Source organism: Penicillium soppii (genome assembly GCF_028829465.1).
Source record: "Penicillium soppii strain IBT 18220 chromosome Unknown utg000005l, whole genome shotgun sequence".
Taxonomy (NCBI): Eukaryota; Fungi; Ascomycota; class Eurotiomycetes; order Eurotiales; family Aspergillaceae; genus Penicillium; species Penicillium soppii.
In genome coordinates, this window is record NW_026643235.1 from 4790017 (window position 1) to 4802939 (window position 12923).

The 12923-nt window shown below is 48.1% G+C and overlaps 6 protein-coding genes across 6 annotated transcripts; 2 read left to right on the forward strand and 4 right to left on the reverse strand.

The window, feature by feature from the left end:
• Nucleotides 1–30: 30 nt before the first annotated feature.
• Nucleotides 31–1658, forward strand: N7529_007251 (Zn(II)2Cys6 transcription factor; the record flags this gene model as incomplete). Its single annotated transcript, XM_057242778.1, has 4 exons — nucleotides 31–443; nucleotides 497–1016; nucleotides 1077–1473; nucleotides 1618–1658. 4 exons carry the CDS (start codon nucleotides 31–33, stop codon nucleotides 1656–1658), a joined length of 1371 nt encoding a protein of 456 aa, XP_057098137.1.
• A 1042-nt stretch (nucleotides 1659–2700) lies between these two features.
• N7529_007252 (opsin family protein) lies at nucleotides 2701–3423 on the forward strand (the record flags this gene model as incomplete). Its single annotated transcript, XM_057242779.1, has 1 exon — nucleotides 2701–3423. The coding sequence occupies one exon, from the start codon at nucleotides 2701–2703 to the stop codon at nucleotides 3421–3423; it is 723 nt and encodes a 240-aa protein (XP_057098138.1).
• A 685-nt stretch (nucleotides 3424–4108) lies between these two features.
• Nucleotides 4109–4873, reverse strand: N7529_007253 (putative cell wall protein; the record flags this gene model as incomplete). The annotated part of the gene is made up of 1 exon (XM_057242780.1): nucleotides 4109–4873. One exon carries the CDS (start codon nucleotides 4871–4873, stop codon nucleotides 4109–4111), a length of 765 nt encoding a protein of 254 aa, XP_057098139.1.
• A 1128-nt stretch (nucleotides 4874–6001) lies between these two features.
• N7529_007254 (uncharacterized protein) lies at nucleotides 6002–7285 on the reverse strand (the record flags this gene model as incomplete). Its single annotated transcript, XM_057242781.1, has 1 exon — nucleotides 6002–7285. The coding sequence occupies one exon, from the start codon at nucleotides 7283–7285 to the stop codon at nucleotides 6002–6004; it is 1284 nt and encodes a 427-aa protein (XP_057098140.1).
• A 1057-nt stretch (nucleotides 7286–8342) lies between these two features.
• N7529_007255 (uncharacterized protein) lies at nucleotides 8343–9143 on the reverse strand (the record flags this gene model as incomplete). The annotated part of the gene is made up of 1 exon (XM_057242782.1): nucleotides 8343–9143. The coding sequence occupies one exon, from the start codon at nucleotides 9141–9143 to the stop codon at nucleotides 8343–8345; it is 801 nt and encodes a 266-aa protein (XP_057098141.1).
• A 1321-nt stretch (nucleotides 9144–10464) lies between these two features.
• Nucleotides 10465–11816, reverse strand: N7529_007256 (dolichyl-phosphate beta-glucosyltransferase; the record flags this gene model as incomplete). The annotated part of the gene is made up of 3 exons (XM_057242783.1): nucleotides 10465–10809; nucleotides 10879–11616; nucleotides 11706–11816. The coding sequence occupies 3 exons, from the start codon at nucleotides 11814–11816 to the stop codon at nucleotides 10465–10467; spliced, it is 1194 nt and encodes a 397-aa protein (XP_057098142.1).
• Nucleotides 11817–12923: the final 1107 nt, after the last annotated feature.

The window sequence follows — 12923 nt, forward strand, 5'->3', positions numbered from 1 at the left end:
AAAGAAAGTCCGCCATTTTCCAAAGAAGTAATGTCCCTGCGTACGAGTGCGACGGGCGAACATCAGCGCCTAGGTCCAGCGTGTGACGAGTGCCGACGCCGCAAGCTGCGCTGCGACGGGCAGCAACCGCAATGTGGGGTTTGTCGGGATACAGACAATGTGTGTGAAATCACACATCGAGGGACTCGAGGACCAAAGAAAGGTCATCTGAAGGCGCTCAAAGGTCGAGTCGAGCAATTGGAAGCTATTCTAGAGGACCGACAACCACTCAATACCACGGAGCCGTGCAAGCCCACGGCGGCGCCTTCTGTTCCGGAGATTCAGCCTCAGCCTTTTGGCTTCCTATCTAACCCAGCTTCTGATTCTGATGGATTGTCTTCATTGTTCCCCTTGCCGCTTACTAGTAATTATATCCCTCTCACTGGTGTTTTGCGGACTGAATTGTAAGCAACATCCCTATAGAAAATGTATATGACCACACTAACAAACCTGCCAGAGATCAGCTCTACTTGGATCGTGTCCACCAATCAATTCCCATTCTCCACCAGAGACGTTATCTGTCCTGGTCCAAATCTACTACTAAGACAGCATCGCGAACGTGTTTGCAATATGCTATGTGGACTTTGGCTTCCCTTCTGTCAACTCAGTTCCGCGATATGGTCGATCCACTTTATCAAAAGACAAAGCAGATGCTGGAGCGTCTCAGTCTCGAGGCCAATAACGATAGCAACGTGACTACGGAGTTTGCACAAGCATGGGTGCTTGTAGTAATATTTGAATCAATGCGAACATACCATCGACAGGCGTGGATGAGCGTTGGCCGGGCTTTCCGCTTAGTCCAAGCCATGCGGTATCATGAGATCGACAGCCCGTTGGAAAGAAAAGAGCCGCCCCCGTCTCTGACAGGTGACTTGATTGAGGTTGAAGAGAGACGCCGGGTGTTCTGGATGGCCTATTTCCTTGATCATATGATCAGTATACGCGATGACTGGCCCATCACATTGAACGAGCATGTGGTAAGAAGCCCGCACGAAAACAGATCTCACCGAGAAAGAGACTCATCTGACTGTTCCCAGATCTGCACTCGACTTCCAGCTCCAGACACAGAATTTCAAAATGGGCACCATCAGCTGGGACCTTTCCTATCGGAAGCCATAACAGACCCTGATCTCAAAGTTCGATCGTCGTTCAACGAATGTATCATCTTAGCTACTATCTGCGGGCGTAGTTTGCTCCAAAGTCAGCAATACCACATATCCAAGGTCTACGGAGGTATGGCGTTAGACTGGACAGGGCAGCATCTGTGGCTGGAAAACCTCCTAACGACAAGACTTCCGGTCTTGTCGCACTCCGCGGATGCCTACAGCCCTCTGATGCTATTTGCCAGCATCCTTGGTCAAGCTACCGTGATATACTTTTGCAAAACCATGATGAACTCTACAATCACCTTCGACGACGAAATACAAGCCACTGGTGAGCTGTTTAATCATCAAAACCGAGCCCTTGAAGCTTCTACAAACATAATCTGTCTCGCCTCGAGACTACGTGATCTACCATGTGCCAAGGTAGGCCATTCACATCCGCACTAAACCATAGCCTGCTAACTATTTGCGGTAGATCCATCCACTGATGCCCATGCCACTCTTTTTGTGCGCTGAGTTTCTCTACGCCAACATGCATACTGGCGAGCCATTTCAAAGCCGTCTCAGGGAGCTATTCCTTATTCTCAGAGAACTAAAAAATGTCAATAATTACCAGGAAAGCTATTTGGAATTGCTACCCCGGTCGTGTATATCTAAAACGAGTGAGCTGTTTAGAGAGAGCGCTGAAGGCACTGCCGCACAATAGTGTATAATAATGAGACTTTTTACCGCTCTATAAAGATAGAACTACAATTGAATAAATTATTTGACAAATAAAGAAATGAAATGAATAGCTACATATACATATTAAATGTATTGAATATGAATAGAGACTGGTCAAGAGTCTCGGGGAAATAGTCGGAGAAAAGTTTCACTGTAGGCTCCAACCCGCGACAATAAACTATTTCCCGAGTAACTAGCTTGGGGGCCAAAAATTCGAGTTGAATAATCAATAATATAGCTATCTTGGAAATTAATTTGAAATCCAGCGCAGACTTTCTCTCCCTGAGACAACCATGTAGAAGCTTTACTTTCTATCGCACTAACTTACCAATCAGCTAGCTCAATGCAATGCCATCATCTTACAGTGCAATGTGCTCTATGTCGGCATCACGGGGACCGATTGACCGTGATGCCGATAGTATCTACTTGCTTCACAAACATCTCCTCGCAGAACCAAAGTGTTTGTGCCATTAATATAAGATGGTGCCGCCCTTTGCTCGTCGATGCTCTCTCCATCCATATTCATACTTGTCTGGTGATACTCTTACACATATCTTGCACTCGTGGGTGAATCTCAAGAAGAGATCATACAGCCCCAAATTCCTCCCAGATCGCAAGATGAGTCTCATTGGACGAGCAAACACCGCTCTCAATTTAAATCCCGTCACGGGCGTTGACGAAGCGCTCTCTGTGCACGGGTCCGATTGGCTCTGGGCCATCACAGCCATCTATGTTCTTTCATTCGTGGGTATTCCTCTACTCTCTGTACCCTGAGCACCAATCCTAACATGATTGTACCTTACCCTTACCCACGTCACTCACACATACACATTGAATGCAGATTATCCTCCTAGTGCTCTCCTTCGCAGCAAAAGAAAGCGAGAGAGTCTTCCACTATCTCTTCACCTTCGCTCTCCTAGTTGGTGCCATGACCTACTACGCCCAAGCATCCGATCTTGGCTGGAGTGCCGTCCAGCAAGTCGATAACTCGGGCAATGGCGTCGTCCGCCAAATGTTCTATACCAAATACATAAACTGGCTCGCTGCCTTTCCATCGCTCATTCTCGGACTAGGACTCGTATCTGGCGTTTCCTGGACCACTATAGTCTGCAACATCGCTATCGCGTGGTATTGGGTGATAAGCTACCTCGCAGCAGCATACACCACCACAGGCTACAAGTGGGGGTTTTTTGCGTTTGGGACATTTGCGTGGCTCATTCTCGCCATGAGTACCATCAATGAGAGTCGTGAGGCTGCGGCCTTGGTTGGTGTTGAACGAGACTATACTTTGCTGGCGGGGTGGTTGAATTTGTTGTGGGTGCTATATCCCATCGCTTTTGGTTTGACTGATGGCGGCAATGTACTTGGTGTTACCGGTGGCTTTATCTTCTTTGGTGTACTTGACGTGTTGATGGTGCCTGTTTTGAGCTTTGCTGTGTTGTTCTTCGCCCGTGGCTGGGATTATGAAAAGCTGAACATTGCTTTCAGTCATGGTCGTCCGAGCCGAGGTGAGACTGGGGTGAAGGATTCTACCGCCAACATTTCTGCGGGTGCCTAGAAATTATGCGGAAAGCTTGGGCTGCGGGGAATGAGGATTGATCAAGAATGGTTCTTGGGCCACTTCTATTCATTTTTCGGCTAGGATGGAGGCTATTGCCTTGATGAGCCATAGATTAGCTAATTTGGCTACATATAATTGTTGGACTAGATAAACACACTTTCTCTTAGAACTATTGCAAGATGTGAAAGAATGAGATAATCCACTTCTTACCTAGCTACAATGTTGCGACTTTTACAAGGAAATGATTACTAGAAGAAGAGCCATACATTCTCACTGAGTATAATAGGAAAACAAAAACAAAATGCAAAAGTAACCACAGAAAAACGCCTGAGTGCAAAGCACGCCTGGCACCGAAGCCCCTCAACAATGATAAATAAGAGTAAGTAATCGAACAGATAGGTAAATAGAGAATCCGGCCCTGATACACGAGCACAGATGGTACATGATATCCGGTGAGTACACCAGCCTCGAAGCAGCATTATAAAAAGTAAACAAGGAAGAATATAGTGAAAGGGTGTACACGATCAAGTAACAAGACAACAAAAGCAAGAATGATTCACAAGTCCGATCAATCGTCGATCAATCATAAGCATAGACAAGATAGACGATACCACCCTGTCGCGGACAGGCGGCTCGACACTCGCGCGGTTCGTTTACGCCATATCATTCGCCAGATGGAATTCTAGTGGAAGAAAGCCAGGATGACGGGAACTGCCACGGCTAGAACGGATGCAGGGGCGAGGGATGAGCCTGCGTTGAAGACGGGCATGGTGGAGTGAGAGGGCGAGGCGGAAGGAGCAGAAGCAGGTTGGGGGATGAGAGGAGTGGATGGCTTGACGATGGGAACGGCGGGAGCGTAGGCGGCGGGAGTCGTGTGGGGGACATAGATGGGTGTGGTGTAGGTTGGCACCATGGGAGCGGGAGCGGCAGGCTTGTTGGTAGGAACAATGACGGGAGCGGCAGGGTAGTTGGTAGGAACAATGACGGGAGCGGCAGGGTAGTTGGTGGGAACGATGACAGGAGCCCAGGTTTGGACGGAAGCAGTGGTGGTGGGGACAATCACCACTGGAGGCTCGGGGCAAGGGTAGCCGTCGTGGTGTTCATGTTCGCCTTCACCAGCGTTGACAAATGGTCCGCCAGGGATGCCAACATTGACGCCTGCGCCGGCGGATTTGTCGTCACCAGCAAGAGGACCACAGGGGCCGCGGTGAGAGCTGTGGACACCTTCTCCGACATTGACGGAGGGGCCGCCGGGGATGCCGACATTGACGCCGCTGCCGGCAGAGAACTCGCTGTTGCCGCCTTCGTTGGTGGTCTCAGAGTGGTTGATGATGTCGGGCACTGGGAGACCGGGTATCTGCGGAGCAGGAGCTGAGAGAACGGTAGCAGGGCCGAGAGTGAGGAAGAGGCACATGAGGCCAGAGAAGTTGATAGTGGTGGAGACCATTTTTGCGGTAGTTTTGATGATAACAAATAAAAGTGTATAGAGAGTGTGCTTGATGTAACGAATCCGAAGATAGAGCGATTGAGTTGAAAGAGATTGAAAGATTGTTTTAGAGAGTGAGAAAGAGAAGAGCGAATGGCTGTCAAGAGACTGTAAAAGACTGTGATTGATGAGGATGAAGAACAAAGATGGAGGCGTGAAGATGCATCCTTATGTAGTTTTCGAGGCTTGTGCCATCTATACACTGGGGGAGTATCGTGGGGAGAGCCAAGGGCCGTATGCAAGAACAGATAGGAACAGATAGGGAGGTTTCTGCAAGGCGCGAACTAGTCCTTAGTGGCACTGAGATCTAAGAAAAGCCACAAGGGCAATGATCTGCAAGGCACAAGGCCCCGGATGGTGCCGAATGGAAGGAATGAGACACATTGAGTCTTAGAGGACTTTGGAACCTAGATTATGGAAATTGGGGCAGGCAACATGGTTCACTAGCACGGCGCTGCAGCTCAAAGACCCATAGATGGCCTTAGCGAATGTAAAAAGCTTATGCGCAAGCCAGAGTCCGAGCATCCGTGCTGTCGAAGATCATGTGGGAGATGATTGGCGGAATTCATCATCTAGCGTGAATTAGAGTGCTCACTATAGAGAAAAGTCAACACGTGGGACCGAATGGGAAGCAAGGTTGCAATGATGCAAGGAGCGTCAATAAGGCTCCTAAGGATTAAAATTCTCCTGTAGGAGAACTTTGAAAGGGACCAATCAAGATAGGAGAATGAAACCAATCCCATCCATCACATGCAAGGAACTTCAACATCTACTGACAAGAGACCGAATCGCAAAGTTACTAGGGCTAGGGTATCTGTCAAACCAGGTAACCCTAGAAACAGAGAGAAACCTGACCGGAAAAGTCAAACAACTGGAACAATTGAAAAAAATTGAGGTTATATTGCACATATCAGGATAAATCATAATCTCATGAGGTATTTCGCCAGGAAATAAGAAAAAACAAGGAAACTGTGACATCTCTGGGATATGCAGATGATATGGGGCCAGAAAAGAAACATATGGGGATCCAACAACACATTGTATAGATCACAAAAAAGGTCAAAGCGTATATTGAGCGTTCATTTAGATTCAACTCAGATTTGAAATACCAAATGCTGTGCCAAAATTAGTGGATTTCCTGAACTTGATCCCAGGCTCCCTGTCGCCTGTGGGAAACTCAGTCTCGGGATCAGACTCATTGGGATCTGCCGATGCATCCGAGCTGCCGAGTATATTCTTCGCCTGCACAAGGAGTTTTTGATCTAGGAGTTTTTGATCTAACTCATTCAAAAAATCTTTATCGTGCTCTTCATCATTGATAAGACCAAGAGGCCCCTTCAGAGCGGGATCATCTGGCTGATCAGGCAGATCCGGAAAGTAGGAGATCTGGTTCTCGGAGGGTTGATTGACATTGGTTGCCACGGGCGCAATAGGGGCCTCCTCGCTCTGGTCGGCAACCTCAAGGGGAGAACCTTCTTTAGTGGAGCGTTGGCTATCAACGTCCTCGATGACTTCCATCGGGGTGTGTCCTGCATTACGGAGTAATCTCTCATCGGGTGGGCCTAATTCTGACAGCTTGAGCTTGAAACTGTTTCGATGCTCCATTCCGGGCCTTGCAGGTGTCGCAGGGGCGGTTTCAGAGTGTACAGTTTCCAGGGGCGACGGGGAGGGCGGCGTGATCACTCGAGCGACCACACCAGGTGGCAATGCAGTCGATTTGAGTGTGATGCCGTCTAGGGTGCTGTCGAGCTTTTCGATTGGCACGGGCAAGCTGACGGGTGCTCCAGATGGATCTACGAGCTGTCCTTGGGGTGAAAGGGCCCGATCAAGGGACGGCGGTTTCCCACTTTCAGACATCGGCGACAGATGCCCTTGATCTGGAGATTCATGATCGAAGAATACCCTTGTTGGTTGGCTGTTTGGACTTGAACCCTCCCACACCTGGGCTGTGAGACCACTTCTATTGTTGAGTTGTGCTGCGCCGAGCACGAGTCTGGCCGCATCTGGCCCCAATTTATGGTTTCTTTTGTTCCCCTGGTCCTTCACCATCGCCTCCAGCTCGGTGATTTTTGATCGAAGCAATGCGCGCTCTTTTTCCCATAATCGTCTCTCCTGTGCAAATAATGTCCTCTCCGTCTCGAAGTTCACTCGTTGGCTTTGAAGTAGTGCGCGCGATTGGTCAATGTAGGAGGTGTCCATGGCGAAAGAGTTTAGCAGCGCGGAGTCGTGGAATGCGGTTCGGCCGTATCCTGAGATAATCGGAGGGAAAGCAGCAGAGACCGATTTTGTGCGGCGGGCAGGGGTTTCGGAAGGAGAGAAGCGCACTTCTTTGTAGAGGCTTCCGTGGCCATCTGGAAGCTTTGTGGACTTCATAGCGGTGGAGATGTTTTTCCGTAGATAATGAAAATAGCGATTGCGATAAGGGCGTTTGATATATCCTCAATATTTTACCAAGCGAACACAGTGCCAACATGCACAGATTTGTAGGCTTTTTCAAAGATCCAGGCTACAAACAACCAGTGGAGCTAGAGAAGCGGTCAAACACGAATAATCACTCAATTCGGTCCAGCTGCAGCTTATGCGGGCCGGAAGTGTGTACGACGTTCCCGATACGCATGTGAAGCCTGACCCCGGCGGGTTTGGGGGTGAACTGGTTGGGCTTATATTGGGTAGCCTTCAGGTACAAGTCTCAGGGACCAAAGAAGAAGTGAAAGGGACATGTGGAGGAGTCAAGAGAGAGTGGAGTAATTTACAACCTCGGGAGTTTTGTGTTGTTAAGTAAACTGAGTCATCCCCACACACACCCGTGGACACACACACTAGACTCTGGGGAAATGGAGAAAATGGAGAAGAGAAGAGGTTACATGAATTAAATCATTGTTCCAAGGTTTAATCCTAGAATGAATAATCACTCAAAACTGTCAAATGAAACATGAACAGAAAACTAGAATCTAGAAACATGTCAGTCCGTGAACAATTGAATGACGTCAAAATATATTTCTTCTCCAAGTAGATAAAGAACACTAATGTGCAACCACATCATATATTGTATAATCGATGAAGATCTGATATCACTTATCTACTTAGGTATATGATCTTGTAGATCGTACCTCTAGTTCTTTGTTTGGTCTCTACATACAACTCCACGAGATATATATCCTGGAATCGAACCATATAAAACAAGAAAAACGCACCAGTGAGATTAGAAAAAAATCAGAACGCCCTTATTTCCCGCCATTTGCGCCAAACATGCACAAATTCTTCCAATGACATACAGTTGACCGGGATAATCCCCCTTTCAGACCAATCGGCGTTGGAACGTCATAGCGCAGGACAACTCCCATTAAAACACGAGACCAACCCCCCTCAGAAAAGATATCAGCCGTGCGCAATAGCAATGCAGATGCACCAAAAGAGAAAAGCAAAAGAATCATAAAACAGATGACGTACACCGAAACCGGCTTGGCGTGACCAATTTCTTCGAATCGGCAGAAGAACAACCCTTGATAACCCGCCGATCATCCAATGATCGAGGCGGCGACCGACTCCTCCAAACAAACTGCTGAGCCTCTTCAAGAAGATGCTGGTCCCCATTCGGTAACGGAATAAAACTCACATCCTTACAAAGCGCCCCGAAACGCGTCGCAAGATCAAATACCCCTCGCGCCGTGAGATCCCGACCCCCAACATTAGCAGAAGGGTAATAGAAGCGCGGATCGAGATACAGCAGTGCACTATGCCAGCAGGGCAATTTCTGCGAGAGAGTCCGGCCAGCGTGCTCGTATTCTCGGAGCGTGCGCTTCGGCACGCCGTTCTGCGTATGCACGAAGAAGAAGACTTCGAAGCCCACGCTGTGGATTCGGGCGCGTGCTGTCGCGCTCAGCGTATCCAGGAATTCATCTAGGCGGTCTAGATTGAAGGAGTTGCGGAAGAAGATGGTATGCGTTGAGTAAAGGTAGTCTTCTGCTTCGTCGTGGATTTGGCGATTCACTGCTAGAAGTTTGCGAGTGGTGCCGTCGTCCCCTTCCCAGCGAGGATTCATTTTTAGGGCTCTGTATTGGCCACGAGATGTAAATGTTTTGCCGCGATCGTCTACTACGATCATTGGTTTCTCCAGGTACTCGTTTGGTACGGAGAGGGCATATTCGTAGATTTTGAGACGTAGCTCTGCTGGAAGTTGGAGGAGAGGCGATGTTATTGTGTCACAGTTTGGTTTTTGTGTTGATGCCATCTCAATTGAAATTTGTTTGTAGCTTGAACACAGCTATCAATTCCGGTCATAAAGAAAGAGAACCGTACCACTCGGGAAGTATGAGTCGCCACCGTCAGAAAATTTTCGACTCGAAAATGAGAACCGGCAACGCAAACTCTTCAAAGCTTGGACTTTATTTGTTTCAAGATGTCTTGTGGAATTGATCGGGATCTGATCACGGAAATTTATCAAGGGATAACTTCGCGAACAAATGGGATAATATACCAACGTTGGAAACGTAAGAATCAGACCACATCCACGTCCCATAGCTGCCTTATATACCACACCGGCTGATCGCGATCCCAACATACCATACACCGTAGGTAAGACCCTATTACTACAATGAGCACTTCGCCGAGATCAGGGACGCCGTAAGGGTCGGCAAACTTCAATCTGATGCGCCTTCTCCACTCGATTACTTACTCGAGTCGGGTGTGTTCCTAAAATCAAACATAGGTCAAATCAGCATTTGCTCATACCGATGACGTCTGTCTAGTAAAAATTTGTAGTATCTTGCATGATCGATGAAGATCGTCCCCTCCACGATCATTTTTGCGGGTATGCCGGTAGTTGAAGTGGAGATGTGATGAGAAGATGAGAACTCCACTAGGAGCTTTACATCCACTTTGTGATATAATTGTACTGTACTCGCGTAGCTCAAGATCGCCATTCTGAAAGTATGATTTGCAATTCCAGGCATAGCAACCAATAGTTACTGTCACACACTGGCCACCCTTGGACCGATCCCCTACTGCAGTGTACCCTGATGAGGGGAGTTGAACTGCAGCTCGGGGTTGCACAACGGCTTTGGAGATATGCTCAAATTGACGATTGTCTGGTAAATCACATTTTGTGCTTGGTTCTTGGGGGCCGAAAGAAATCCAATGTTCGGCGTTCATTTCGATTTTATAGTTGGCCGAAGCCGAGGGGTGTCCGAAGACATAAATTGCAAAGCAAAGAAGCGAGACAACAGAGTAGATTTCTATGAAACATACCTGCAAAGTACTTGCATCAAACATATACTCAAAAGATAAAGTTGCACAAGGATCGTCAAGCTCTAACCTTACCATACCCTGCATTCCCGATTTGATTTGCACAGTCGTCATCATGCATTTCTAGCGAGGGTTTTCCAGACACAAAAGAGAAGTGCAGCTAAGGCAACCGCCCTGAGAGAACGTATCCCCAATCCGGCATCAAAGCCAATCGCCTAAAGCTCAAGATGCAATGCAATGTATTCGCCGTGAAGAAAAAATAAAGCCGAACAAAATAAACCCCCAAAAAAACCAGGTCTCAGACTCTATCATCGCTGTCTATACACACCCATCGACCAAGCCGCCCGCAGAACGGCCAATCCCCAGGCCATGCCAATACTGTCACGCAAGACATTCAGCTTGCTACCCTTGACCTCCCTCCATCCTACAGGCACCTCAGCCACAGGGATATGCGCAAATTCAGCGAGCATGAGCATTTCCACATCGAAGATCCAGCCCTCGGAGTGCATATACGGCACAATATAAGGCAGCGCCCCACGCGAGAAAAGCTTGAAACCACACTGCGTATCCTTCACAGTAGCAGTCTTAGGCGGCGTCATCAGCCACAAGATCAAATGGAAAGAATGCATCAAGAAATTGCGAAGCTTAGATCGCTAGTAATCGTTAGCCTTGCACATTCCAAAAACCCCATCAGAAAGAGAAAAAATAAAATAAAATCTCACCTTAACGACAGCTTCGCTACCAACCATGTGTGCGCGCGAGCCAACAGCCACCGCACGACCCTTCTTATCCTCAACATCCCTCGCAGCCCCAACAAGCTTCCCAAGATCATCGAATTTACTCGCGCCATCCGCATCTGCAAAAACAACATATTGCCCCCGCACATGACGCATGCCATGCGTGACGGCGCCACCCTTCCCGCGATTCCGCGTCAGTGTAACGACGCGGATCGTCCCAGGTGGGATATGGACGCCCTCGGCAGCCTGCGGCGTCCACGGGCCAGCGGTTCCCTTGGGATGGAGGGAGAGCTGGTGATCGCGCGCGAAGCGGAAGGCGACGTCTTCCGTGGCGTCTGTGGAGCCATCTGAGACGAGAATGATTTCCCACCCGCGGTCTGGCGAGTCTGTGGACTCTGTTGTGTCTGGTTTGCGTTTGCGCATCGAGCGCGTCTCGATCGAGGGCTGGGTTGCTGTGCCATACATTCGTTCCAGGTAGTTTACTGCCTCTTCCAGCATGCCGCTTAGGCGGTCTTCTTCGTTGTAGGCGGGAATTACGACGGACATGAAGAGGTCGGCTGGGGCGATTGCGGGTTTGGGGGTTGTTGCGTTGAATTGGTCGAGCCAGCTCGGGAGGGGTTCGGGGGTTGTGACTGTTCCATCTTTGGAGAGGGTTCTGTAGGTCTTTTCTTCTAGGAGGGGGTCTCGAGGGACTGGAGCGACGAAGAATATAAACACGAAGAACTGTGTAAGATATCACGTTAGTGTTTTGCAATTGGGATGATGACGGTACCGCGATCTGGCTTTATGAGCGGGGAAATATGTGAACTTACCAGAACCAATGATCCGAGAAGGGTGGCTATAACAGCCGCAAGTAGAATCTCAATTGGGACTTGAACAACGGTATTGACGCATTCGCGACATACTTCGCCCCAACTTGCCATTGTGAATTCAAACGCGGAGAAGGGAGAAACGCGAATGCCCGAAGGAGAGAGGCAAACACTTCAGCCAATGAATTGCTGATTCATAGAATTGAGAGACAAAACTTGAGCTCCATCTATGTCTATACCTAGGTATATAGTAAAGAGAAATAAAAGAAAGAGGGGAGGGGAATGTTGAAGTAATCGCCAGCTTGGCCTTTCGGCAACGCGCAAGCTCCCGAAATAAACAGCAACTCCACACCCGGGGCCACTACCTTTGATTTCTGATGCTTACTCGTCAATAGTCTTATTTTAGACACTTTTAAAACTGTCGTTTATTGATTTTTGCACGTATTCATGTTGCGTTTATACGCGTGTACATTGGATCAAATCGGACTTTGTCGCATTATTGTCGCATTGTCTGCATTCGAAACAAGGAATCTAGGACGTTACTACAATTGACAAGGTTTGATTTTTTCTCAAGCAATTATCACTGAGGTTATCTCTTAGGGGCAAGGCCGTTCCTCAGACAAGTGCTTGATTATGCTAGGAAAATCCCTGATGCTTCTAGCTGGCCAAAGACAGTGAGAAATCCATTGCCTTGGTCCCCGAGAGACGGCACAAGGAGCATCGTCCCAACTATTCAGAACAGGAAGGGATTATACTTACGACAGCAACAAGGTCGAAAGCAAAAGGCGAAAAGGCAAAGCAAGAGACAATAAAACCACCTGGGGATGGGGAAGGAGTTTATCAAATTATACATATTTACCTACACAAAAGCAACTACGAGTCCTGTAATGGTTATTATTGTGATTCCTTTAATTTTCTTCTCATCTTAGATAAACTCCACTGTGACTTGTTCCTTGGCACATTACCACAAACATACCTATCTCAACCCCATCAGAATCCAGCACTGCTTCTTTGTAACAACTCTGAACCATGATCAGGTCAACACAAGACTGATCCAGAAACAAATGAGCCAAAGGTTCCCATCCAAACAAGAGAGCTCAGATAACCTTAGAAAGAAAAATTTATCCTAATTCATGGGTACTGAGGAAAGCTATGGAAAGATCTTGAGGGTATCCTTGAGCCTGGAAGGTATTGAGCCAGGAAGGCATTGAACCAGGGAGA